Genomic DNA, 26,983 nt, shown 5'->3' with positions numbered 1-26,983 from the left:
TATTTTGAAGCCCTCCTCAGTTCTTGTACAGACTACTCAGAGAACTTCCTAACTGGCTGGATGACCTCTGTCCTATGCTGGGGTGCCTGTATCATTCCTTTGCTCCAAACCTTTCTGTTAAAACTCACTAGCATAAACTCCTTGGTCTGTTATCTGGTTCTCACCTCCCTTTCCAGTGTCACATCACTCCCTATTCACACACTGACAGTTTTCCCCCAAGCTCCCTCTTCTCTCTTCAGCCTCTATATATTTACAAATAATTCCCCATAACCAGAAAGCATTTACTCTTCATCTCTGACTTCCTTCTAATACTCACCTAGGACTTTTTTTATGACATCATCCCCAACCCAGCCCTGCCCTCACACAAGATAGCTCCTCATCACCTTCCAACATTTACACAAAATTTAAAGGGTTACAGAACACCTAACAGATAGATAGATGTCAGTCAACTCATGTGAGCCTCACACCTACCATGGGTAACAGGTGCTATTATCTCCATTTTACAGGAGAAACTGTATATGCAGAAAGAAGTAAAGTGACTTGCCCAGGATCACGTAGCTAAGGAAGTGTCCAAGACAGGACCTGAAACCATGTTTTCCTGTTGCCAAATCCAACACCATTCATTACAGCAGTCAGCTGCCTAGTATACATAATTGTATTGAAGCCTATCTTCCCTTAGAAGATTAGAAGTTTTCTAAAAGCAATAATTGCATCTTTTTTAATTTTTGTTCTCCATATCTAGGATGGTGCTTTCTACATAGCATTTGCTGAATAAGTTTTTGACTGATTAGAACATTCCTGAACCATCAATACACAAACACTGAGAAACTACTCAAGTCATGTTACAAATTCTTTCCTTTTTTCTTAAGTCAATCAATGAAGACTCTGTTGACAAGTTTTACTTCCTGTCCTTGGAATTACTAAGATTTAAATTCCAAATAATGAAGTGGGTTCATATGACCACAGACTTAGAGATAGAATAGATCTTAGAGACCATGAGATGGGGCCTAGAAGTTGCTTACATTTTATGAACCAAACTGAGATTCAATAATATACACCACGAAGGGACTTTTGTAGGTTTTGAAGGCTACAGATGTAAAGACTTCACTCTTTAAAAAAGACCAAGATAATACTTACTGGATCTGTCAGCATAGCCCGGAAGTGAGAAGCCAGAGCCAGGAAAGCAAGACTGTTGAATATTACTCCATTGATAGTACTATAAATATAATTTCTTGATGGAATCAGCATGACAAAGAGGACCACAAAATCTGCGTATATGACCAGGAGCCAGGTGATGACAGCACATGCAATACCACAGCCATCGCGAATAAACCACATGGTTCCCAGAGAACCCAGGCGAGGAGGAGGGATACACTTCTCTGGGTGGAGGTATTCAGGTTTCCTCTCAATATCTCTGAAGCGGTGGACCGGAGAAAACATCATAGGCTTTTATGTCCATTCTTGCATCTGAAAGAGAATAAAGAGAACATAAACTGAAGCTCCAGTCCTGGATCACCAAACTGCCTCATAGTAATTTCAAACTGGAATTCCTGGAAGAACCTCAAAGTCAATACTTCAATAGAGCTCCCTATCTTTCTTCTCAAATCCATTCTTCTGAATATTCCTATTTCTGACACATCCAGATATGTAACCTTGGCATCATCCTGAGCTTCTTCCTCTAACTCACCTCCATCACATATAAGAAGTTGGCATATACTTCACAATATATATATCTTGCATATATCCATTTCTTTCTAATCACATGACCTTCATTACTTCTTACTTCCTCATTGGACTCCCTCATATCTCTCCCCTTCTCTGATCTATTCCCTACTCATCTCCTAAAGGGATTTCCCTAAGGAACACATTTGATAACTATGTCATTCTCCTAATCAGAAACTGCAATAGCTCCCTATTACCTTGAGGATCAGCATTTAGAGGCCTTCCTAACTGACTCTACCCTAACTCTACAATGTTATATGCTTCATTCCTCCTCAGGCACACACTCTTCAGTCTCTCAGACTTGACATTCATCTCACACTTTTGTTTCTGCAAAGGCTGGTCTATACCCTGGGCCTGATAATCATTTCCTTGTTATTTCTGGGTTTCAGAGCCACCTCCTAAATGAGTCTGTTCTTTATTACCCATGACCCCCAGCTACCACTGCCTCTGCCTGAAAGGCCTGGGTATTTACTTGGTACATGCTATTTCCCGCCTCAGAATTAAATTCCTTTTGGCAAGAACTATTCATTTCTTCCTTTCAATTCCACTCACCTAGAAAAGTGCTTGTCACATAGTAGGCACTTAATGATAAGCCATGTCATCTTATAAAGAAAATAAGAAAAGATGATCTTTTCAAAAACCATGTAAGTGGATGCATTTCTTACCATGCAGGAAAAAGCCGCTCAAATTCATTTCCTACTAATGTAGTTAAAATACCTCCATTCTATTCTTTAAAAGGCAGTACAACTTGCCATTTTCATAAATTGATTTTTATTAGCTGCCCACTATATAAGATTACTGTCATTTAAAACTGGACTACAAAGGCAAGTTCTAATCCCGATGGGGATTTGTAGTTTTATCATAAATGAACAGTTTTGATAAGAAACAAATATGTAACAAACACTGAACAAAAAGGTTATTTATTTTGCTGTATATGTATTGTTTTCTCCTTCTTGACACTTTTAAGAGAGAAAGTTCAGAAGGCTTGGCAGCAAAGAAAAGGAACATTTATTCTAAAATGACCCTGTCTTTAATTTATATACATATAATACAGACTTTGATGTGTTCAATGGAAGCCCAGAATGTTTCATTCTAACCCACTGTCTCACACACAACAAATAGGTACTTAATAAATGCCTGCTGACTATCTGATTACCCAACGGCATAGTTAATTTCAGTCCTGATCTAAACTGTAAACCCCACAGAGGAAAAGTGGCCACTTATAATGAGAGCAGAGTTCTTGAATGAGCTTTATGATTTAGCCTTATAAGCAGGCCCAAAAGGTATCACGTCCAAGGACAAGAGTCCTTCTAGGAGTCCAGTAATCAAGTATGTGTTTATGGAGCTCTTTAAGGTTACATTATCTTATATGATTCAATAAAGTACCAGGCATAAGAGCATTTAAAGGCTGTCAAACTTAATTGTGCAATCCTGTGAGGCAGTCTATGCAAGCATCCTGGGCTTCACTTGAAGGGGAGAAAACAGGCCCCCCTAATAAAAAGATGACCCCATGGCCAGATAGTGGCAGAGCTACGAGCTACAACTCCAACTCGGGACTCTGGATGCCAACTCAACTACTCTTTTTATCCCAGCAAAACGCCTTGACTTTTCTTTGAGATATTTTTGGTCTTAGAAAGATAAATGATATACAAAAGATTTGCTGAAGAATACAAAGATTTTTCCTCAATTAAAATTTAAGTTAGTAACATGTGAAATCACTAGTCAGAGTTCTTGGCTAGAAAGTCTGTGTGCCTCAAGTTTAAAGTCAACCGTATGCATCTATGCCTGTTTGTCTCAGTTTCCTCCTTTGTAAAAATGAGCTGGAGCTCTAGTATCTTTGCGAAGAAAATGAAGAGTCAGATACTACTGAATGAATGACAGAAACAACAAAATGTTAGATTACCCAGTAGTACAGTTAATTTTAATCTTTTTTTTTCAGGTTTTTGCAAGGCAATGGGGTAAAGTGGCTTGCCCAAGGCCATATGGCTAGGTAATTATTAAGTGTCTGAGACCGGATTTGAACCCAGGTACCCCTGACTCCAAGGCCGCTGCTTTATCCACTGCGCCACCTAGCCGCCCCAGTTAATTTTAATGTTGACCTAAGTTGTAAACTTCACAGAGGGAAAAGTGGCTACAAAGAACTAGGCAAAATTCTTGAATGAGTTTGAATGTATTTCGTTTTAGAAAGATAAAGTGTACCCAAAAGATTTGCTGAAGAATACATAGATTTTTCCCTCAATTAAAAAAAAATTAAGTTAATAAACATGTGAAATAAAAAAAATAAAATGGTAAACCTAACCCAGACATAAGAAAAAAGCCTTGTAGATACAGTATCTTTTGTGTATTGTAAATTCTCTTCAAGAAGATAGAGCAGTGAACATGGCAAGCAGTAAGAAATAATTACAAAAAGTAAACATATTTTGATAGATGACTATATGCCAATCTTAGTTTTTCCTGATCAGCTGTCTGTATCAAAATCAGACCAATGACCTGATAGATCTTTGGCTCAAAATCAACATCAAATTAGAAGCATCAAAATGGAAAATTATACTAGGCAATTAAAGTAACTCAAAACATCTATTTAAACAAATTGTTGCCATCTAAAAATGGGAAATGGATAAAAGAATACACAAATTATTGCCACTTCCTAAACATCTAAATCAATGTTACAATAAGTTAACTATAGTAATGCCCTGAAAGGGTCACTGATGTACAGATCACTATAATTCCTTCAAGATTATATGAAGCCTTCCATCCATGCCCTAAAAAAACCAAATAACTGAATTGAATTAAAAGGTGCTAGAGAGTTATTGGAGTTTCTGCTTTAGGGAAGTGACATAATCTGACCTGTGCTTTGTGGGAAATGAACTGGTATGGGAAGAGACACTGGTAGGGAGTCAATTATTCCAGGACCATAGTGGGTACAGTGTCAGAGATGTGATGAAGATGGAAATTAGAAAGCTCTCAGAAAAGATTGGTTATGGTGTGGGGTGGAGGGGTGTCAGAATGAGGACTAGACTATGATACCTTGGTTTTGAGCCTGGGGGTCTGAGAGGACAGTAGTGTCCTTGTCAGTAAAAGGGAATTTTGGAAGGAAAGAGGTTGGGGAAAAAGAGGAGGAGATAATGAATTCAGGTTTAAAATGTGAAATAATTAACTAACTGTGAATCTAAACTGTGAAAAAAAATAAGTAGTCTCTGAGTGGGGGCCTGAGATACTTCTATAGAATAAAGTAAATAAATGAACTTTGAGGCAGCTGTTTCAGTTACTTCTGAATTGTTAATGACAATTATGACTGCTTGAAGTAAAACCTCTAGATAATTTTACCACATTTTGATTGAGCCTAAATGTCTTCTACCCTAACTATGCTGAAAAATTGTCAAAGATTTTCTAGAATCTTACAAATGAATCAGAACCTGAATGGGTACTGCTGGCTTGAGGGTTTGTATTTTGTGTATGTTTTCATGTACAAGAATGTAATTAGAGGCAAAATTGGAGTGACTTAAAGATCAATATTACATGTGGAAATGAAAAGTAGTGTAACAGCCATATTTTAGTTTAAAAAGATTTCAAACTAAAACTAGAGATACTTTTTAAAAAATGCTTAAAGGTTACTTAGCTAAATATCTGAGCAAAGCAAGTTTAGTAACAATAACTTATTACTTAAAAAAATACACACCAGGTCTCCACAATAATCTTTATTTTTAAATTTAGGAATAATTTCCCTCCTTTACAATTAGAGAAATTCAGCATTGCATTGCATTCTTTACAAAAACCTAATGGGGATTCAATAAATAGTTAATAATTACAAAAAAGGACAGTTAGAAAGCAGCAAAGTCCAGTGATGGTCACTTGATGTCACAGAACAGAAGGAGAATAAAGAGAATGCTGCTTAGGTGCTGGGCATAAGCCAGTCACTTCTAGATCTAAGCAAGGGAAAACACCCTTTTTTCCATTCATTCCCATTTCACCTTCACCAAGTCTGATATCTCTCATTTCTTTTTTGCTATCTCCTCACTTCAATTCAAATTTACATTTTGTTGGTGCTGAGCTTTCCATTGTTATGGTTTCCTGTCAGATTTGCAAGAGGGATGAGATGAGGGCAAATATTATAATGAAATATAATACAGTCATATATGTCCATTTTCTTTTTTTTAGTTTTTTTGTTTAGTTTTAGTTTTTTTTTTTTTTTTTAACTAGGCAATGGGGTTAAGTGGCTTCCCCAAGGCCACACGACTAGGTAATTATTAAGTGTCTGAGACTGGATTTGAACTCAGGTCCTCCTGACTCCAGGCCAGTGCTCTATCCACTATGCCACCTAGCCACCCCATATAGATGTCCATTTTCAAAACCTGCTCCTCCTCTCAAGAATAACTTCCCTTGGGGCAGCTAGGTGGTAGGGTACCTAGCTATGTGACCTTGAGCAAGTCACTTAACCCCAATGCCTTGCAAAAACTAAAAAAAGAATAACCTTCTTTACCAGATATCTTCTGTGTCCATTCAACAAATGAACACAGTGAAGTTCAGAAAAGTGAATGATCTCCCTGTCCCTCTAGATTATACTGGAGTCTTTAATAGCAGTAAACAGGGGAAATCCAAAATATTAGATCACAAGTTTCCCAAAGGTTGTTGCTAACATAATTGCATGTGAATTGGATTTGAGTGAGGGGGGTTGTGCTAAGTGACCAGCCTCACTCTCTCCTTCCAGAGCCATCTGGGTCCAGTGGTCAGATTTGAATCAGGAGGACTGGATACGAGCCAATCAGGGTTAAGTGATTTGCCCAAGATCACACAGCTAGTGAAGAAGCTGAAGTCAGATTTGAATTCTAGTCCTCTTGACTTCAAGGTGCTCTGATCTCTGTGGAAGTTTTGTAAATGTAATTTGGTTTTTTTATTTTTCAAATTTTAGAAGAGAAGATGAAGATGAAGAAAGAGCTAATTTTATTAATTTTTTTAACCAGTTGTGGATCAGGCCAAAGATAGCTTCACGAAATCCACATATAATTTATGTGCTGAACAAAGTATATAATTTCATTTAAACACACCCACACAGATATATTTATCAATACACATCTGTCTCATTAATATTATTTCACATTCTAAATCTGAATTATCTCTTCCTCCCCTTTTTTTCCTTCCAAAATTCTCTATTACTGACAGGGACACCAGTATCCATCCTCTCAGTCCCCAGGCTCAAAACTGAGGTATCATAGTCCAGTCCTCTACCCTCCCATCTGCCATAAACAATCTTTTCTGAGAGCTTTCTGATTTCCACCTTCATCACATCTCTAATCCTGCACCCACCCTGGTCCTTAAATACCTGGCTCCCTACCACAAAGTCTCTCCCTCTACCAATTCGTCTTCCACTAAGCACAGATCTAATTATATCACTTCCTTAATTCAGAAACTCCAGTAACTCCCTAGCACCTCCAAGATCGAATAGAGGCATCTCTGTTTAACAGGTTCCACCTTTTTCAGCATTCTTAGCCCCTGCACCCCAAAACCTACCCTTTAATTCAGTAACAACACTGGCCTCCTTTTTCTTCCCATCTCCTTACTCCAGATGCATGCACAGGTTAGTCCCCACTCATCAAATGCTCTCCCTTCTCCCTTTTACCTTCTAGTTTCCTGGGCCTCCTTCAAGTCCCAGCTCAGACCCCACCTGACATAGGAAGCCCTTCCTCAACCTCTTAGTTCTAGCACCTTCCCTAAGACGAGCATTTCCAATTATCCTAGATATAGCTTGTATGCACATAGTGATTTGCACGGTGCCTCACCCATTGAAATTGTGAGTTCCTTCAGAGTAGGGACTATTTTTTTTATCTTTGTTTCTATTTTTAGCATTTAGCACAAGGTCTAGAACAAGTGGGCCCTTAAAAAAAGAATTGATGGACTGACATTTTGGCCAGTTGCCAAAATTTACAACCACATCATTTATGACCACAGTATTAATTTTATTTTGTGTTGAGCCTTATAATTTTGGATTAGCTTACTTAGTTTGAAAGTAGTGGCAAGTGAAATGCCACCCTATCTAGAGAAAGAACCATGGAGTCTGAATGCGGATCAAAGCAGACTACGTTCATTTTTTAAAATGTGTTTTGTTTTTTCTTTCTCATGGTTTCTCCCTTTTGTTCTGATTCTTTCACAGTATGACTAATATGGAAATATGAGTACATGATTGTGCATGTATGACCTATATCAAATTGCTTGCCATTTTAGGGTGGAGAGAGAAAGGTGGGAGGGAGAAAATTTTATAAAACTGAATGTTGAAAACTATCTTTACATATAACTGGGGAAATTAATTAAAAAATTTTTTTTAAAGAAAGTGTTAAGTTCATGGGTTCAGTTCTTAAATGGACCAATGAATTTCAATGGTCCATTTGAATCTTGTCAAATGCATGCTATTGGTAACATGAAGAATCTAAGTGGAAGTATATGAAAAATTATATAGTCCATCTACAATTACTCATGGGGTCAACAGTTCCATTATAATGACTTATAATCTTGAAATTCTTTTTTTTCCTTCTCCAAATGTAATAATTCTACAATTGACATGAGCTAAGCAGACTAACGGATACTGGAATATCCTTCACCAAGGAAGATTTAGAAAATGATGAGATTTAGAGCTATAAGAGATATAATAATATTCCTTGACTAATTTTCTCAAGTTTACAAATGAAGAAACAGAAGCGAAGAGAAGTGAAGTCATTTACCCAACATCACACAAGATATGGGGCAGAATGCAATTCAGAAATTTCACAGTGTTTTTGACATTCTTATTGATTTCAAAATGTCTTTCTGAAATACCTTGCTCTTCTTTACTTCTACAGTTTACGTATTTCTCTCTCTCTCTCTCTCTCTCTCTCTCTCATACATACATATATTTCAAAAGCACTGACAATTTGACAAGGGAAACAAGTAATTGAAGCTTGGATAAACAAACTAATGAGCTTTAGAACTGATGAGACAATTTTTCCTAAAAAAACCCAAAACTATTGAAGAAGCGTCCTCATTGAGTTTTGGTCTTAAAAATAATTAAATTAAGTAAATGCTGACCTATCAGAATTTGTCCTAATCCTTAAGAAAGAGCAAAAGAGGATAAGGTTAACATCCACAATTATTAATATTTCTCTAAGTTTGTGTCTAAAAGAATAATACCCCCCCCAAACCTTCACTCATCCAAATTATCTACAATGCATTAAGGGAGAGAAGACCCATATGAATGAAATTACAAACTGAAGTAATCACATTTAAACTTGTGCTATAGAAAATAAAAATTATCTCTGTCATAGACATCCACAATTATTAATATTTCTCTAAGTTTGCAGATTACACCAGTGTGTATGGGGAACTCTGACCAGAACCAAATCCCCAAACCCCTTTAACAAAGGGTTTTTGTACTTTCTACTTTCAGAAGGCAGGATGTGAAAAGCTACTTCAGGCTTGTCCATCAAAAGAAGGGAGTGGCTTCCAACCTAGGATGAAGGCTGGATATCAGACACCTCACTAGGAGGACATGCCAGGAGGGTTAGCTTCTCTTAAAAGGAAGGTTCCTCCTAATTCAGGATCTTTGTGCTTTATCAATTATGCTAGAATCTCTGGAAATGTGAATCTTCCCTTAGGGATATTAGCACATCTAATAACCTTTTAAATTAGCTATTAGGAGTCAAGTTCTTAAGATTTTAGGAAAACATTAAGTAACCTGGAGAGACTTTCGGTCAATCATCTAAATCTTCTCTTGAAATTTAAACTGGGGACTTCTAAATGGGGAGCAATTCTATAGGAACACAATGTGTTCCTATAGAATTGATGTCCTTAGTAATAATCATGAACTACCCATTTAAAATGGGTAATTCTTTAGCAGACTCCAGTAACTGGTGACAGATATCTTAACACATAAAATTCATTTTGAAACAGGCTTCATGTGCTTATTTATAAGTAGATAATGTAGTACTTTAATGATGACTGGAGAACACTTCACTAGTATTTTTCTTATATTTCACCTGCCAGACTCTATTATTTTTTAAATATTCTTTACCAAAGTTAGAATGATTTAGAATACTTAAATAATCACTTATAATTGTGTCTAAAAGAATAATACTCCCCGCCCCAACCTTCACTCATCCAAATTATCTACAATGCATTAAGGGAGAGAAGAACCATATGAATGAAATTACAAATTGAAGTAATCACATTTAAACTCGTGCTATAGAAAATAAAAATTATCTCTGTCACAGACAGAAATCATTAATGATTTAAATTTTAATAATTTTACAAATGCATCTATGATCTACATACCTTTAGGATCCTTTGAATTCTAGATTAGGAAAATTAAAATAATAGAGTTCTCACAAGTTTCTAGGCCATGAAAAAGAATAAATGATCTGAATTCTAATTTATCTGGACATGAAGGTAATCAAATAGATAATTAATTGGGATTATCTTCCTTGAATATTGGGGATTTTCTTCAGGACAACTTATGTTTCTTCACTTTTTTGTTTTGAAATAACAGCAAAAGAAATAAAATCTGAAAGCAATGAAAACCTCCAATATCCTATGAAAATTTGACTAGTAAAAATGGTCACTTAAAAGTTTAAAAAAATTTAAGTTCTTGAATATACACCTTTAGAGGCAAAAGGAAAGGTTTAAAGCTTAAGAATATTCTCCTTCACTCTGATATACTAACTGGTTGTACGATCCACAGTAACACAAATGCTTTCCACCTTTTCCAAAGTTACATCATTCCCACTTCCATGAACTACTTGGTGCAAACAGTAAGTAGCCTATTTGGCCTGAATAGGCCTTTTGTAAGAGTGGCCTATTCACGGGACCAATTCAAGCTCTTCAACACTCAAAAGCACGTTCTTGGCAGAGCAGATATAGTCAAAGAATCATAAAATTTTAGACTCTGCCCCCACTAAATAAGAAATTAAATGAATAGAAAGTTTTCAATATAAGAAATGGAAATAATCAATATGGTTCAGAAGACCATTGATTTAGAATCAAATGGGACCCTGGAGGTCATCTGGGCTAATCCCCTTACCTAACCAAGGAAGGAACTGAGAGACCCAGAAAAGTTATGTGGCTTGACCAAAGTCAAGTCTGAACCTAGATTCTCTGAAGCCAATGTCCTTTTGGCTGGAAAACTATTTGAAAGGACGATTTAAGTCTATTAACAATAAAAGAAATGCAAATGAAAATAATTGTGAAGTTTTACTTCATACCCATCAAAGTGACAAAGCACAAGCCAAAAAAGATCACTGTCGCAAGGGCAGTTGGAAGACAGAAACACTAATTAATAAAGCCTTGCTGACAGAATTAAATTGGAAAAGATTACACTAGAAATATTGCTAAACAGTATATACTCTGGGAACCAGGGATGACACTGCCAGTTTTATATACAAAGGAAGTAAAATACAGAAGAAAAGTTCTAACAAATGCCAAAATACTTGGAGCAGCGTCTTTTCACAACAGCAAAGAAATATAAGCAAAATGATGCCTATCAACTGGGGAAGGGGAAAAATGATGACCACAGCAAATGAAAAGAAAATAACACTGAAAGACTAAATTCAGTGACCAGGTTATTGTGGTAAATGTGTGAAGTGTACCAATTCTGTGACTCTCCACCTGCATCAATTCATACAAGCCTTCTCAGTTTCTCAGACATCTTCATATTTGTTTCTTACAGCACAATACAAACCTATGACTGTGAAATGCTCCTATTTGTTTAGTCAGTTCTGAGGGGCATCCATTGTGCTTCTAGTTCTTTAGAATAAACTCTAAACTTGAAATTAAGAAAATCTAGGTCTGAGTCCAGGTTCAACCACTCACTTGCTATTTATAGAACAAGAAAAGCCTTTGCCACCATAGCAAATAAGTATAACCTATTACCATCACTTCAGTGACTGAGTCCATAGAGGTTAGGAGACAGACCACATTTCAAATTTTGCTTTTTAAATGTGATGGTTAGAACTTAAGAGCACCCTGCTTAGGTCCTGACTTCCTTAACATCTATAATACCCGCAGACTGTAAAAGCAGTAGGGAAATCTTGTTAAATAGCTGATTTACAAACTGTCACAGCTGTACAGTACACAAACATTTACTGAATAAAACTCCTTCCTTTGGTCAGGAAGGTTTGCATGAGACTTTTCAAACTGATGTTTGGGATATGAGAAAACTGGACAAATACTCTTTTGGAAGGACGCTCTGGTCAAACATTTCAGCCCTCATATTAGGTAGTAGAGAAAAGAGAGCCCCAGATTTGCTCAAAGTCACACAGGTATTAAGCAGCAGAGCTAGGATTCAAACTCAAACAAAGAACACTATTTTCTCAGTATGGAGTGGATTAATGGAATAAAGTTTTACAAATCAGGATTGGAAAATATTGTTTTCTATCTCTTCTTTACATCAGATTTTACCATATCCCAAACATAAAACATAATTATATTCAAATATAAAACAGAAAAGCACATTCCAATAATGCACTGTATTGGATTATTCATGCCTCTATTTTCCTCAAACATGGTTTAGGTCGGAGGGACTGGCAAAATATACTGCAACAAATAGCATGTTAATTGTGCTTTCTTCCTATGGCTAGTAGTATCCATTTGTAGGGTGCCTCATACACAAATGGGTCTTGTCTCCTCTAGTAGACTTTAGGCACCTTGAAGGCAGGGATTATAGCCTGGTCTTCTTTGCCTCTTGTGCTTTAAATGCTAGATAAATTAAATACTTGTAGAATTTAATTATAATTCAAATCATTTTAATTTTTCTGTGCCACTGTCTCTCTATGACATGTTTCTTAAGATGAGGAAGTGGGCCTCAAAGGCCTCTCAGGTCCTGTGATCCTCCACGATTTCTCTGGGGGAGGTGCTGCCCTGGCCCCCTGGAGATCCAGACTAGGACAGTGCAATCCTAGTTTGCAAGAAGCATACTTCTATCTCACTGATTAGTACAGAGGACTGAACACATTCAAATTAGAATAAGGCCCATTAATAGATAACAAAAAAGTTCCTCACCCTCTAAATGTTTCCCTTGGATTGATGCAACTCCATATAATCTTGATCAAGTCATATATCTATTAGATAATACTTTCAAAAAATAGTTTTATGTGATTAAACAAAGACATAATTTTCTAATTTCCCTAAGAGAAGACACAACACTACAGTAACCATATTTATGCAGTTTGATTTACTTAATAAGCAGTTTCTTTCAAATGGTGTTTTCAAGTCATTTTATGACCTAGTATGAATTATTTAACAATTCCTTTGCTAAATAGTCACAAATAAATGACTTTAGTTGAATATCTTCCATCAGAGATTCTCTTAGAATTTATTTAATGTACTGGTCAATCTAAATCTGGCTAACCAAAAGCCAGACAACCTCACAATTGGAATCTGTCCATCTAAAATCCAAAATGATTCTGTCATAGCATATGGGTCAGTAGAAGAAAGAAGCTATGACTGTGTTGGCCATCCTGACACTCATTTCTTAAATTCCATTTCTATTGGAGAGTTTTTTTGCTAGACTGGCCAAGTGAAATGTATATTGTATTTCCTGAGAAAGAACACATGTAAACTTAATATGGATTCCCAACCGAGAGTTGCACCTGAGCTCACAAAAAGTAAGGCACTATTGAAGGTCATGGTGAGGTCATTTGGACCAGAGCTCTTTAAATTTTGAGAAGATCCAAATGAAGATACTTTATTTATCACATCTGATGAATGCAGAATCATAAAATTTCAGAGTTGCAAGAGATGTTAGTGATCTCTTAGTTCACCTTCCTCAAGAAATCTTTGAAAATGCTCTTAAAAATAAAAAATTTTTAGTTTCTGTCACTCACTGGCTGTATAACCACCTAATTTAACATTTATACATCTGCTTTTCTTGGGAGTAAAGAGTAGATGATCTCTAATCTGTTTAAAGAATCAGTGTATTTAGTATATGTCTGTCTCTTTGAGATTGATTTAGCCAACCTATTAATGTTAATGTATCATGGTTTGCCTGATATTCTTTCCCTGGGATGAGTACTGCCTAAACTTAATTGTTGAGTATTTGTGGAATTTTTCCACAGAGGTGTAAGAGGGAAATTGTGGATGAGACAACAAAAACTCAACAATGATCAGATAATTTTTTGATTGGTTGAGAATAAGATTGCAATCCGGAAAAAAAAAACAAACCCAAAACTAGCATCCATTCCAAACTGATCAAGTCTTTGAGTAATTTCAAATTATTTGCTTTATGCAAAAGTATAGTTTTTATCTTTTTAGAGTCATCAGGAGCAAGATGCCCTGAGATTCTAAGGGAAATCATCAAGAGTCTATATTAAGGAAAATGTTACCTAGGGAAGGAGAATAGTTTAGAAATCTTGGGGGGTAGACAGTAGCAGGACTATTTTAGAAAAATTGATTCCCTGAAACTTACTACTGATTCCTTTGTAATTACTGCTCTTAGGAATTGGGGTGGGGGGTGGTTCTTAGAAAATGTATATTTGTGGGCTACAAAGTATGGTAAAAAGTGAGGGAGCAAATAAAGGATTGGGTGCTCGAGCAAGGCTCTCTAGAATAATGAAACTCATTCTTCAGGTACCTTTCTTGGATTTACTCACAATCAATCAGGAAACCTTCTCATCCCAGATGGCCTTCTGGTACTCCACAATTGCATCATCCTACCAATCCAATATTTTAATTTAAAGATAAGGAAACTGTGGACTATGAAGGTTAACAGACTGTCTCAAGTTTACTTGGAGATAGGATCTGAACTCAGATTTTTTGACTATCAATTCAGTACTTTTTTCTTTACCTTTATACTATCTCTCAGGATCCCAAAGGTATAGAGAGCCTCTCCTCCAGGAGTGTTCCAAAGGCATTTACACTATAGTCCTCTTGTATCTCCATCTTTGGCTTATCCAAGAGATACGTCTAATTTATTTTATTCTATTTTTTTGCAAGGCAATGGGCTTAAGTAACTTGCCGAAGATCATACAGCTAGCTAATTATTAAGTGTCTGAGGTCACATTTGAATTCAGGACCTCCTGACTCCAGGGTGGGTGCTCTATCCACTGTGCCACATAGCTGTCCCAAGCCTAATTTATTTTTGGTGACTTATTCTCTAGCTTACCTGACCCATCCCTAATTCCCCTTTAATATTCTTTGCTGATATTTTTTTTTTTAGGTTTTTGCAAGGCAATGGGGTTAAGTGGCTTGCCCAAGGCCACACAGCTAGGTAATTATTAAGTGTCTGAGAGTGGATTTGAACCCAGGTACTCCTGACTCCAGGGCCAGTGCTTTATCCACTGCGCCACCTAGCCGCTGCCCCCCCCCCCCGCTAATAAATCTTAAAGGAAATTCATCACCTATAATTTCCTGAGCCTTCTCAATTTTTAAAGCTTACAATTTAGCTTAAAATATGCTCTTATTTGATTTTTGCTGCTACTTTTGTGACAAAGAAAACAATCAACACAGAATGGAAGTCTTACTGTGTGCTAGATACTGGGCCAAAAAAAGAGGAGTTAAATAAAAGCAAGGCAAGAGTCTACAGTCTCTGTCCTGAAGAAGCTTTCACCCTATAGGCAAAGAGAAAGAAGGCATGTGCAGCAAATGGAAGAATGGGGGAGGGGGCAAAGAGAAGCAAAGGGGAGGGGGAGAGAGAGAGAGAGACAGACAGACAGACAGACAGACAGACACAAAGGCAGAAAGACAAAGACAGAAAGACAAAGAGAAGAGAAAAAAGAAGCTTGTCCTAAGATATTTACCTCTCCAGATAATTTGTAACTATGTCAATGCTTGGCTTAGAAAAGCATATTTTTAGGTCATTAAAGCTTCACAAATTTAGAGCATCATCAAAACCACAGTCGGTTTCCTTAAAACTATCCTCTAATTGTACCACCAGGTCCATCCTCCTAAGGCTAGGAAATTAATACCACCCAATTTACATCATATCTCTACTGACCTTGAATAGGAGACAGACAGTGCCTCACATAGCATGAAAAATACATAGGCTTCAGTCACTCCCAGGGCACCAGAAGATTCTGGATTTGGACAAATTATAAAACGACAGACTTTCTCCTAATACTTTTCATTCATAGGGATGAATAAATGTGATATGCACTTATATAACACTTTTTATTTGACGAGCTATTAGGATAATACTACCACTTCTAGAATACTACATTGGGATTTCAGATAAGGAAGACTAATTATAAAAAATGCAAAGAAGGTTAGGAACAGTGGACATCACAAGACATTTCCTCTCACTGTGTTATTAATTTACACAATCATTCTTTTTCTACTTTGACTTGTTTTACAGGCACATTTTTAAAAATAAAGACAATTCTAAAAATTAGAATATATGAATAGTTCACACATTTACAATAATTGTACTAATATTTTCATAAAACATCTTCAGAAAGTTTTAATTTAATAATAGATTCTTTAGGAAGACAATTGACAATTAAATCAGGATACATGTAGTAAAAATTTTATACAAAGCAGAATATTACAGAATATTTACTTGAAATAATTTTGCAAAGAAAACAATTTCAATTATATTCTATTTTGGCACATTTTCCTATGACATAGGGAGAAAATGAGACAGAGCTAGGGATGTTGTCTGGCCTGAGGCCATTAAGATGTGAAATAAAGTGTTCATAAACTGTGCTTTTACAGGTTCTGCACTGCCTTAAGCAATTCTGTAATAGTCTATTATTGCTTTAATTAACTAACTCTTAGGTAGGACAAAGATTTTTCCAGATCTCTGCCTGATAATAGGACAGTCTCTGTTGTCACCTTTCCCACCTGCTGTCTGCCTGTGAGGCATAATTATCTCCTTATTATATATTATCCTATCCACTAATTATCCGTACTGCACTATTTAACATTTTGTTAATATTCTCTTGTTCACTAATTGTTTCAAACATGCCCTTCCTCTCCCTAACTGGATAGCAGGTAACCCTGTAGGCAGGAACCCTGCCTCGTGGCAGCCCCTGCATAGGCTAGTAGTGGACTAGACATGGTAGCCACTTGGTAATAGCTGGTAGCCAATAACTGTCCCAACATAATGGTTTCTTGGACACGATCCTGTTAGTCCTAGCTCACACAGCCAGTTAGTTAACCAGGAGGAAGGGACTCTGATCCAGGTTTTGTGACAGGAGACCTGTCCTTTGTTGTCTGGATACCATCCTGACTCCTGGCTGATAAGAATCTCCATTCAGTAGGACATAACCCAAGAGTCAAAAAGAAATCTAGCCTCCTCCATTATTTGATGAGGATCTCTTGTGGCTATTCAGTCATTCAGTCATGTCCGACTCTTCATGACTTTGTGGACATCACATGAGGATTTTCTTGTCAAGGATGACACAGTTAGGATGTTTCTGAGGCTATATTTAAACTCAGGTCTTCTTGACTTCAAGCCAAATGTTCTATCTCCTTCACTCTTAATACATAATCAAGGGAGAAAGGCAAGAAAATAAGAGATGTGACTGGAAGACACGTTCAATGTACAAAGAGTAATGGAAACCTACAACTTAACTGAGGAGCTCAGACTTCTGAATTCAAGAAACACTGGTAAGAATAATATAAACACTTAAGAGATAAGAAGGAGGAGAAAAAAGAAAAGTTCTGCTAGAAAATGAGAAATAAAGCAACTTCAGTTTTTCAAGTAGGGATAAGAGTTTATTACTCATTCCACAAACAATGCCTAAGTTTTGAGGATAGGCAATACATTTGGCTAGGATTAAACAGTAACAAGAATAACTGAGTTCCTGCATTCAAGAAGTTAAATAAAATAAGGATCACAAATAAATAACACAAATTGGTAAATATAATTATCCCTTCCACATCGCAGGAGTTAGGCACACAGTGCCCCCAAAATGTGGAAAATCCACTGACCTCCCCCAGAAAGGGAGCCAAAAAACCCCAACCCCCAGGAATATTATAGCCAAGTTCCAGAACTCCCAAGTCAAAGAGAAAAATATTACAAGCAGCCAGAAGGACACAATTCAAATATTGTGGAGCTGCAGTCAGGATCACACAGGACTTAGCAGCAACTACATTAAGGGTTTGGAATATAATATTCCAGAAGGCAAAAAAGCTTGGAATGTAACCAAGAATCAACTACCCAGCAAAACTGAACATTCTCTTCCAGGGGAAAAGAAGAACTTTCAATGAAACAGGGGAATTTCAGAATTCCTGTTGAAATGACCAGAGCTGAACAGAAAGTTTGAGCTTCAAGTACAGGACTCAGGTGAAGCATAGAGAGAGGAAGAAAAGGGTAAATTATGAGGGACTTAATGATGATGAATTGCATGTATTCTTGCATAGAAAAATGATATTGATAATACTTATATGAACCTTCTCATTTAATAGAACAGGTAGAAGGAGCTTTTATAGATGAAGCACTAGAGAGAGCTGAATTTGAAGATATATTGTAAAAATGGAGTCAATGGCTAAAAGGGAAATGTATTGTGAATAAGAGAAAGGAGAGGTGGAATAGGCTAAGATACTTCATATTAAAGATATATATATATATATATATATTGCAATGAGCTTCTGCAATGATATAGAAGGGGAAGGTGAGGGGGAATGAGGGAACCTTCACTCTCATCAGAAATGGCTGAAAGAAACAGCATACACATTCAATAGAGTATAGACATCTAGAGTAAAAAGGAGGGAAGGGGACAGGGGGAAGGGGGGAATGTGGGTGATAAGAGGACAGGGTAGATCATAGGAGAGAATAGTCAGATATAACACATTATCTCTTTTACTTTTTGCAAGGTGCTGGAATTGGGTGACCGGTCTGGGACCATGGAGCCATGCTTGCTGGGTCTCTGGGGTGGTATATGGGCTTGGGGGCCTTTTGGCCCCAGGGCCCATGCTCTGTCCACTGCACCACTCAGCTGCCCCACAGCACATTTTAGAAGAGGGACAGTGTGAAAGGAGAGAGAAAATATAATAGATGGTAGTGGTGAGGAATGAATGGAGGGAATTATAATGAGCAACAGCAACTGTGGAAAAATACTGAAGTAACTTCTGTGATGGACTTTTGATAAAGAATGTGATCTACCTGAGAAAGAGTGGATGGTATCAAGAACACAGGCTGAAACACATTTTTCCCCCCTCTTTCTTTTACTTTATTTCTCATGAGGTTCTATATTTTTGTGGGGGAGGGGGTATTATGTTTACTCTTAAACAAGAATATTTTAGTAATGCATAAAGAATTGTGGAGTTTGAACAAAGATCAAAGACTGTTATCTTTAATTTAAAAAAATAGCAGTTCTGTGAGGGCAGGGATTGTTTAACCAATTGTCTAGAACAGTACCTAATACATAGTTGATGCTTAATTAATGCTTGCTGATTCATTATTAAAATTGCAGTTGGCTAGCTAAGTATATGTCCAAGAAACTCATCCCATACCAGTACAGGAATGAATAAGTTTAATACTGGATCTTTTTCCAATTATGGCTTTATTCTGTAGGCAGCATAGGATATTTTAATTGTTTCTCTTAAAAAGTTATGAATTTACTTCCTACTAATAATGCTTGAAATATTATCAGTCAATTAAGTATCAATCACACCTGTCAGTCAAAAATGTATTGTGCTCAATTGTAATGATTACTAAAAGCCTCAAAAGAACAGTTTTTGGTAGTTGATTTAAAAATGAACATATTTATTAAAACAGAACACAAAAGCAGAACATATGATATTATTGCTTCTAGCTTTCAAACATGCAAAAGTTCACTACATGGGATAAGCCCTTCATAACATTACTCAGAAATGCTGTCAATCTTTTTATGTAAAAAAAAAACAACTTCTTTTCTTGACTTTGAGGATCACTCATAAGGCAACAGAAAGGATTATACAAGGCATCAGTCATTTGATTCTCCAATAGCTAAGTGGTCAAAGGATATGAACAAACAGTTCTCAAAAGAAAAATCACTAAGTATTCAAAACCACCTGAAAGAATCCAAAATCACGGATTCCAAATTACTAATAAGAGAAATGCAAATCAAAACAACCCTGAGATCTCAGGGTTTGCAAACTGTCAAAGATGGTAAAATGTGACAAGTTATAGGTAGAATGATAGGCACATTATTAATACATTGTCAGAGTTGTGAAATGATCCAACCATTTTAGACAGTAATTTGGAATTATGCAAATAAAGTGTCTGAAATGTCTATACTTTCTGAACTGTAGTCTTCATTAACGGGTTTATGCCCCAAGGAAGTCACCTATAAGAATAAGTCCCCATATAAACCAAAATATAACAGCACTTTTTGTGAAAACAAAGAAATGGAAATAAAGTACAAGCTCATCAATTAGTAAATGGCTAAACAAATTGTGGTACAGAATATTATTATACTTTCAGAAATGATGGATGTAATAAATATAGTGAAGTAAGGAAAAGATCTATATGAACTGATATAGAATGAAGTCAGCAGAGTCAAGAAAACAAGTTTCACAATAATTACAAAAATGGAAATGGAAAGAACAATAGAATACCAAAAAACAATCAAAAGTGAACATAACAATCATAAAGATCAAGTATGATTTGAGTGAAAAGAGGATGCTCTAATCTAGCCCTTTATGGAAGTGGGAAGCCCACTACACATGTTTTTAGGCTTAGACATTGTACCAATCAGTTGTGCTGACTTTTTCCTTTTTTTTAAAGGTTTTTGCAAGGCAATGGGGTTAAGTGACTTGCCCAAGGCCACACAGCTAGATAATGATTAAGTGCCTGAGGTCACATTTGAACTCAGATCCTCCTGACTCCAGGGCTGGTGCTCTATCCACTGCGCCACCTGGCCACCCCTTGTTTTTCCTTTTTTAAAAAAATGATATCTGGGGGAAAGGGAAAAGATGCTAGGGATAAATGAGATGTTTTTAAAAAACCCAAACGGGGGGGGGGGGGGGGGGGGGCGCGGCTAGGTGGATAAAGCACAGGCCTTGGAGTCAGGAGTACCTGGGTTCAAATCTGGTTTCAAACACTTAATAATGACCTAGCTGTGTGGCCTTGGGTAAGTCACTTAACCCCATTTGCCTCACAAAATCCCCCAAAACAAAAAAACCCAAACAGAGGTTATGAATAAAAACTTACTTAAAAAACAAAGTAGGGGCAGCTATGTGATGCAGTAGATAGAGCCCTAGAGTCAGGAAGACCTGGGTTCAAATTTGATCTCAGACACTTAACAATTACCTATCTGTGTGACCTTGGGCAAGTCACTTAACCCCATTGCCTTGCAAAAAACAACAAAGCATCACTTAAAAGCAGCATAAAGAATGTCATCATGAAAATATATAATGAAAAAGATGAGCTGGTCATGGTAAGGACTAAGGGATAAGCCACTTGGTCTGAATCTCAACTGAGTCACCTACTAATTGGCCTTAAGCAAACCATTTACCCTGATGGAGCTCAGTTTCTTCACCTGTAAAAAACAATAACATGGCACTAAATGATTTCTAAGGTCCCTTCCAACTCTAAATCCATACTTATGGCCACAAAAAGAGTTTAAAGAAGGCTTCCATAATGTAAGAATTTATATGAAGCCACAGAAAAGAACTGTACATGCAGGGCAGGCAGGAAAGGAAGCCAACAACAATTTGTACAACTAAAAAAAAAATCAAGTATAACAAGGTCAGGGATCCACTGAAGTAAATTCAACAAATTGCTGTAAAATGTCAGCTTTTGAGATCATTTGATCAAGCTGCTCAGCAAGCACTAAATTATATTCTTTTGATAGTCTATAGATTTAAAAGACATAATTATAATACCCTAAAAATTTTCTTCTGAAGCAATGGTGTCAAATAGAAACAATAGAAAAATATGTAAACTCTACATGAGGATCTGTGCAGTCATATTATTGTTATTTTGTATTTTTATTTATTTATTGTATTTAATATTTCCCAATTACACTTTAATCTGGTTCAGGCTACACTTGACCAGTATTGTAGGCTGCAGGAAGCTACACACTTGACTCCTTGGCTCTACGACAGGGGCTCTGTACCTCTTTTTTTGTCTTGGATCAACAATCTGTCAGTTTGGTGAAGTCCTTTAGTTAGAATGTTAGCATTAGAAAGGAAACCAATTATAATGCAATTATCAAAATATATTTTTTAAAAAGTCTGAGCCCAGGTTGAGCATGTCTGCTCAATGACTAGTCTCCATTTCCCATCTCCAATCCAGCAGACATCTCAGCCTGACAATTGTACTTTCAAACATCTCCACTTGCTCTGTTCTAAGTATCAATCTTAAACCAGTCTTATGTCCCACTGACCACACAAAGTTACCTTTGGTTTTTCAGTAACATACCTCTCCACAAAACAAAGCCCTACATACCTATCTGCAGGCTACGGACCCTGGAGGTCACCTTCCCTCTTCTTTATCTTTATCCTTCGATAACCTTATTTGCACTTTTGCAGGCTATCTCTTCCTATCAGATATCGATATCCGATATCCTTGGGGACAGGAACTGTCTTTGTGCCCCTAATACTTAGTTGGGTGTCTGGTCTATAGCGGGAACCTAATAAATGAGTATTGACTCACCAGTTGATGTACTCCCACTCACTCGTTTTACAGATGAGGAAACTAAACCACAGTGAAGCTAAAGCTAAGGTCACATGGTTGGAGGTAGTGCTGCCTGGATTGCATTTTAGGTCATTTGACTACAAAAATCCACTCATGGGGGGGGCCTGCACACCACTTTGTATGGGAGGAGTTGGGAGAAGATGCCTCTTCCTCTTCCAGGAGGCAGTAGAGAACAATGTCTAGTTTCCCTCAAACAGTGACACAGAGTTTATGGAGACCCAGATTCTACAAATAAGACATCTACTGAGCCCTGGGGTGGGGTGGGGGGAGGTTTCCTTAGCCCACAGCCTATTAAAGTGGTCTCATGGGGAATTTTACTGGAGAGCATTCCATACTCAAAAATTTGGGAGGAAAGGGCCATTTTACTTTGAAGAAAAAGGGGGATTCTGTGAAGGTGTGAATTATGAAAACTCTCTTCCTTTTCTATAATTGCTCTTTAAAATCCACTCTTTGACAAATAGCTTTGAAAACTTCTACTCAGTCTGGATCACTAAGAAAAATGGATTCCCAGAGTGACCCTCCCCTTACCTTGAAGGTCTTGTGCCTGTCAAAGACAGTGCGGCCTCAGGCACCCCAGCAGCAAAGCCCAGGCTTCCTTTTCCAGGGGTCACTGCCTAAAGCTGCCCATCTACCCGGACAAAGGCTAGAACTAAGAGCACGGGCCCTCTGGCTGGTGGCGCTGCGGCGGGTCCCTCCTGGCCGTCCTGGGTCCTGGGAAGCTCCCTCCTCCCTCAGAAGACAAGCGAGCCCCAAGCTTTCAGGGAGCGCCGCTGGTGCCCCTCACTGAATTATTCCATTTGCCCCCAGAAAGAGAACTGTCCCCAGGCTCCATGCAGGCCCAGGGCAGGACTGAGGGCCCAGGCCAGCTTCTTCCTGCAGCGTGTCCCCTCCCACTAAAAGATCAGGAAGTGAGCTGCAAGCAAGGAGGGATTCCCTAGTTCCTTCCACAAACCAGTCTCCCCTAAAATCTGTGCACCTAAGCAGCGGAGCATCCGCACCCATCTTAACAGATTCGGGGAGTGAGGAGTGGAGTCAAAGCAGGGGGAAGGGAGACCTTGGCCAAAGAGCTTCCCTGGATCAGCCAGGCGCCCGGGCTTCGGGGTGCCTAGCATTTTACCAGTAAGGGAGGGGGAAGAGGGAAAGGGGGGTCACTGGAGGAAGGGCCAGCAAGGCTGGTCGTCCAGCCGCCGCTATAAAACCTTCCCGTTCCACTCGCAAAGAATTAACCGTCGGGGAGCCTTCCCTCGGACAGAAGCTGGGCCGGCTTGTCCGCATCCCTCAGCCCCCGTGCCCAGTTCCACAAGAGAGCCTGGCAGACGAAGGTGGCCCGCTCTCCCGTCATTGTGGCACCCTGGGCCCGGCTGCCCACCTAGCTCGTCAACGTGCTTGCTACAAGGCGGCACCCCGAGGGGGCCGCGAGACCCGGAGATCTGGTCACCAAAGTGGCACCAGCGGCTTCCAAGCTGCCAGGGTGGCACGGGCTCCTTCCGCCGACACTGAGGGACTCGCCAAGCTTGGCTTTGTCCGAGGCGGTGATGTTTTTTAAAACTTCAAGTCGCACAAGCCCAAGGGGGCAATGTGGCGCTGGAGTGCCGGAGTCCGCCCTTGGCCGCCCGCTGCCCGGGCATCGGGGGTGCAAACAGCTGCAGAGGTGCGGGCTGGGGCGCCGCGGCCCCTCCCAGCAAACTTTCCTTCCGCACGTAGGGGCGCCCCTCCCCGCGCGGTTACCCCCACTTTCTCGTCCCGCGGGGGGGCGGGTCCGCGGCGCCGCCCGCACAGGCCGGAAGCCCGGTGACTTCCCGGGGGGCAGCGGCTCCCGGGGCCGGGCGCCAGGGGGGCGGCCCGGCCCGGGCGGGCGGCGGCGTGCCGGGCGGGCGCCGGGCCGCGGGCGGCGGGGCAGCAGAGGCGCGGGGCCGGGCCGGGCCGGGCGGCGCCCCCCGCCTCCGCGCTGGGGGCCGCGGCCCCCGGACTCACCCAGACTCCGGGGCGGGGCGCGGCGGCGGCCCCTCGGGCTCCCAGGCGGGCGGCGGCGGCGGCGGGAGCGGCCGCCGCTCGCTGATGACGCGGCGGGGAGCGGCCCCCGGGGCGGCCGGCGCGGCCCGATGACGCCACAGTCGTGCGGGGCGGGCGACGTCCGGAGCGCCGAGCGGAGGGCCGGGCGGCGGCGGCGGCGGCGGCGGCGGCGGCATCATGGCCTCCGTGGCGCTGAGCGAGGCGGAGAAGGTTTACATCGTGCACGGCGTGCAGGTAACGGGCCGGGGGCGAGCCCCCCCCGCCGGCGGCCCGGCGCGCTCCCCGCAGCCTGCCCCCGCCCCCCGCGCGTGCGCACCGCTCGGCCCCGGCCGTTCTGCGCGCGCACCCCGCGGCGGAGGGGCGGGGCCTCCCCTTCGCGTGGCCGGGCCGGGGCGGCGGGACCCGGGCCCCCTGGGACCCTCGCGGCCGCGGCCCCTGCCCGGCTCATCGGGGCTTTTGTTGCTTTGGCGAGGCAGCGGGGTTCGGCCACACGCCTGCGTCATTCTCGAGTGTCCGAGGCCGGATTGGAACCCGGCTCCCCAGACTCCAGGGCCGGTGGCCGCCCCGCGGCGCCCCGCTCAGGTCCGGCTGGCGCGGGCCCCGGACACGGCCGCGGTCACCCCCGCTCCTAGAAACGCGCGCCGCCGCCCGGGGGCCGGGGCGGGAGCGGGGCGGCGCGCGGCCAAAACACGAAACACAAGCCGTGGGGACCGGCCCAGCCAAAGAACCTTTCCATTTGCTTCTCTCGAATATATGATTGTGTAATTATAACCGTGATTCCCCATATTTGAATTGGTTTTCTTCCTTGTTGCTCTCAATATTTTCCCCTTAAACTGAATCCCACTCCCGAGACTCACAGTGGAGCGCCGGCCGCCGCGGCCTAACTGACCGCCCCCTCCCACCCGGCCCGGCGGGGGGCTTTGCGCGGTTCCCATCTGTATGCCAAAAACATACCCAGGAACAAAGACGAGAATAGAATAGTTTCATAAAACATGACCTCACCGTCCAGATGGTGACAGTCTCAGAAAAGCTTTCTGATGACCTTGTGCGTCTATCTCAATGAAATAATGCCCGAGTATAAAAGGTCTAAGAAAAATCTACTACTCTCCTATTGAGTACTTGTCATCAAACAAGAGGAGGCTGATGAGCTGCTTTGGAGCGCAGGCTTTTCCCATGGGAATAGTCCACCGTTCTCCCAGGTAGTAAAATTCGTCTTTGTGCTAAGACAGGAGGCTCACTTAGAATGCAAGGTCTCTCCCGGAGGAGCCTAAGAACCATAGTCTGTTCTCGTCTTAATGTTTCTTAACCCTGAGAGGACTTCACTAGGAACATTAACCTTAAGAAGGTTTTATTGGGAATATTCCACAGGATGCTTTTTGGTTTGGGTGTATGAGATTCTATCTGTTTGTATTGCCTCTTAGTTTCTTTTCTTCATTTGGCCAACACCGAAGATTGCTCAGTCATCTTGGTTCAGATGTCCATTCTACACTTCAGTATTTTAATCCCTGGCAAGACCTATGGTGTTTAAAAAAAACAAAAGATTGTTAACCCCCCATGACCTGTGCTTTCCTATATCTCTCTAGTCATGACAAAAACATGTCCCTTGATTCTGTAGTGGCTATTTTTTTAATGGCCTTGACTGTAGAAGAACATTTCCAGAAACAATGCATTATATGAACCTTAATGTTCCATATAATGGGGACAGAAGTTCCATGAGAGAAATTTGGCGCTAATTAAACTTTTCTAAAACACTAAATTTGAAATTATATCTTGACAACAAAGCTTATAAGAGCTTTTTTGAAGTATGGAATTGGGGTTAATTTTCTTTTCTGTTCCATAATTTCTTTATTTAAAATTTTTTAAAACAAATTTCAATTTCAAGAAAGCCTATATAGTAAACATTACACTTTGTGTTGAAAATTGTCAGTCTTCGCTTCCTTGTAGATTTTTTTCTGTTCTCTTCTGTGCACTGTTTTTTCCCCCTCTCCTTCCCCCCTAAGAGGTCTATAATTGAGCTTGACTATATATGCATATATAAATACACATACACTCACATACATATATACTCACACATATTCCATAAACTTTTTAATATACATATATCCACATATATGTATGCATATATACATATGTATTCATGGACATACATAAATATCAAATTTTCTAATGAAGTTCAGATCTTTTTACATCAGAATCCTGATAATTCTTTGTGATTCATTGAATGTTCATTTTTTTTTTCCATTCAGGATTAGGTTTAACTTTGCTGGGTATGATATTTTTGACTCCAACCCCAGTTTTTTTTGCTCTTCAGTATATTGTGTTCCAAGCCCTGCAGTCTTTTAAAGTAACTGCTGCTAGGTCTTGTGTAATTATAACTGTGATTCCCCCATATTTGAATTGGTTTTTTTCTTGTTGCTCTTAATATTTTCCCCTTAAACTGAATTCTAGAATTTAGCTATGCTATTCCTATCAGTTTTTCTCCCAGCTTCCCTTTCAGAGGATGATTTTTTTTTTCTATTTCAGCTTTCTCTTCTTCTAACACTTCAAGACAGTTTCCTTTACTTATTTCTTGTATTATTGTATCAGGATTTCTTTTTTTGATCATAGTAGTCTGAATATTCTTACGTTTTCTCTTCTTGATTTGTTCTCCAAATCTATTGTTTTTCT

At 39.8% G+C, this 26,983-nt stretch overlaps 2 protein-coding genes across 5 annotated transcripts in view; one reads left to right on the top strand and one right to left on the bottom strand.

Moving 5' to 3' along the window:
* Window positions 1–24,381, bottom strand: part of ZDHHC3 (zDHHC palmitoyltransferase 3) — a 66,394-nt gene extending 42,013 nt beyond the window's left edge. For 2 of the 4 annotated variants that reach the window (XM_074195871.1, XM_074195874.1), the window contains exons 1-2: window positions 24,278–24,381; window positions 1,138–1,467 (exon numbers count right to left, since the gene is read on the bottom strand). In XM_074195871.1, coding sequence (XP_074051972.1) covers window positions 1,138–1,443 — 306 coding nt within the window. In that variant the 5' untranslated portion in view covers window positions 1,444–1,467; window positions 24,278–24,381. Of the gene's footprint in view, window positions 1–1,137; window positions 1,468–22,831; window positions 23,638–23,672; window positions 24,008–24,277 lie in introns of those variants that run through there. The other 2 variants (XM_074195872.1, XM_074195873.1) reach the window with 2 other exon arrangements.
* A 62-nt stretch (window positions 24,382–24,443) lies between these two features.
* Window positions 24,444–26,983, top strand: part of EXOSC7 (exosome component 7) — a 37,725-nt gene continuing 35,185 nt past the window's right edge. Inside the window, exon 1 of the mRNA XM_074195870.1 lies at window positions 24,444–24,550. Within this exon, the coding sequence (XP_074051971.1) occupies window positions 24,494–24,550 (57 nt within the window). The 5' untranslated portion in view covers window positions 24,444–24,493. The remainder of the gene's footprint in view (window positions 24,551–26,983) is intronic.

The sequence above is a fragment of the Macrotis lagotis genome, chromosome 7 (genome assembly GCF_037893015.1).
Source record: "Macrotis lagotis isolate mMagLag1 chromosome 7, bilby.v1.9.chrom.fasta, whole genome shotgun sequence".
Taxonomy (NCBI): Eukaryota; Metazoa; Chordata; class Mammalia; order Peramelemorphia; family Peramelidae; genus Macrotis; species Macrotis lagotis.
This window is presented reverse-complemented; position numbering and strand designations above follow the sequence as displayed.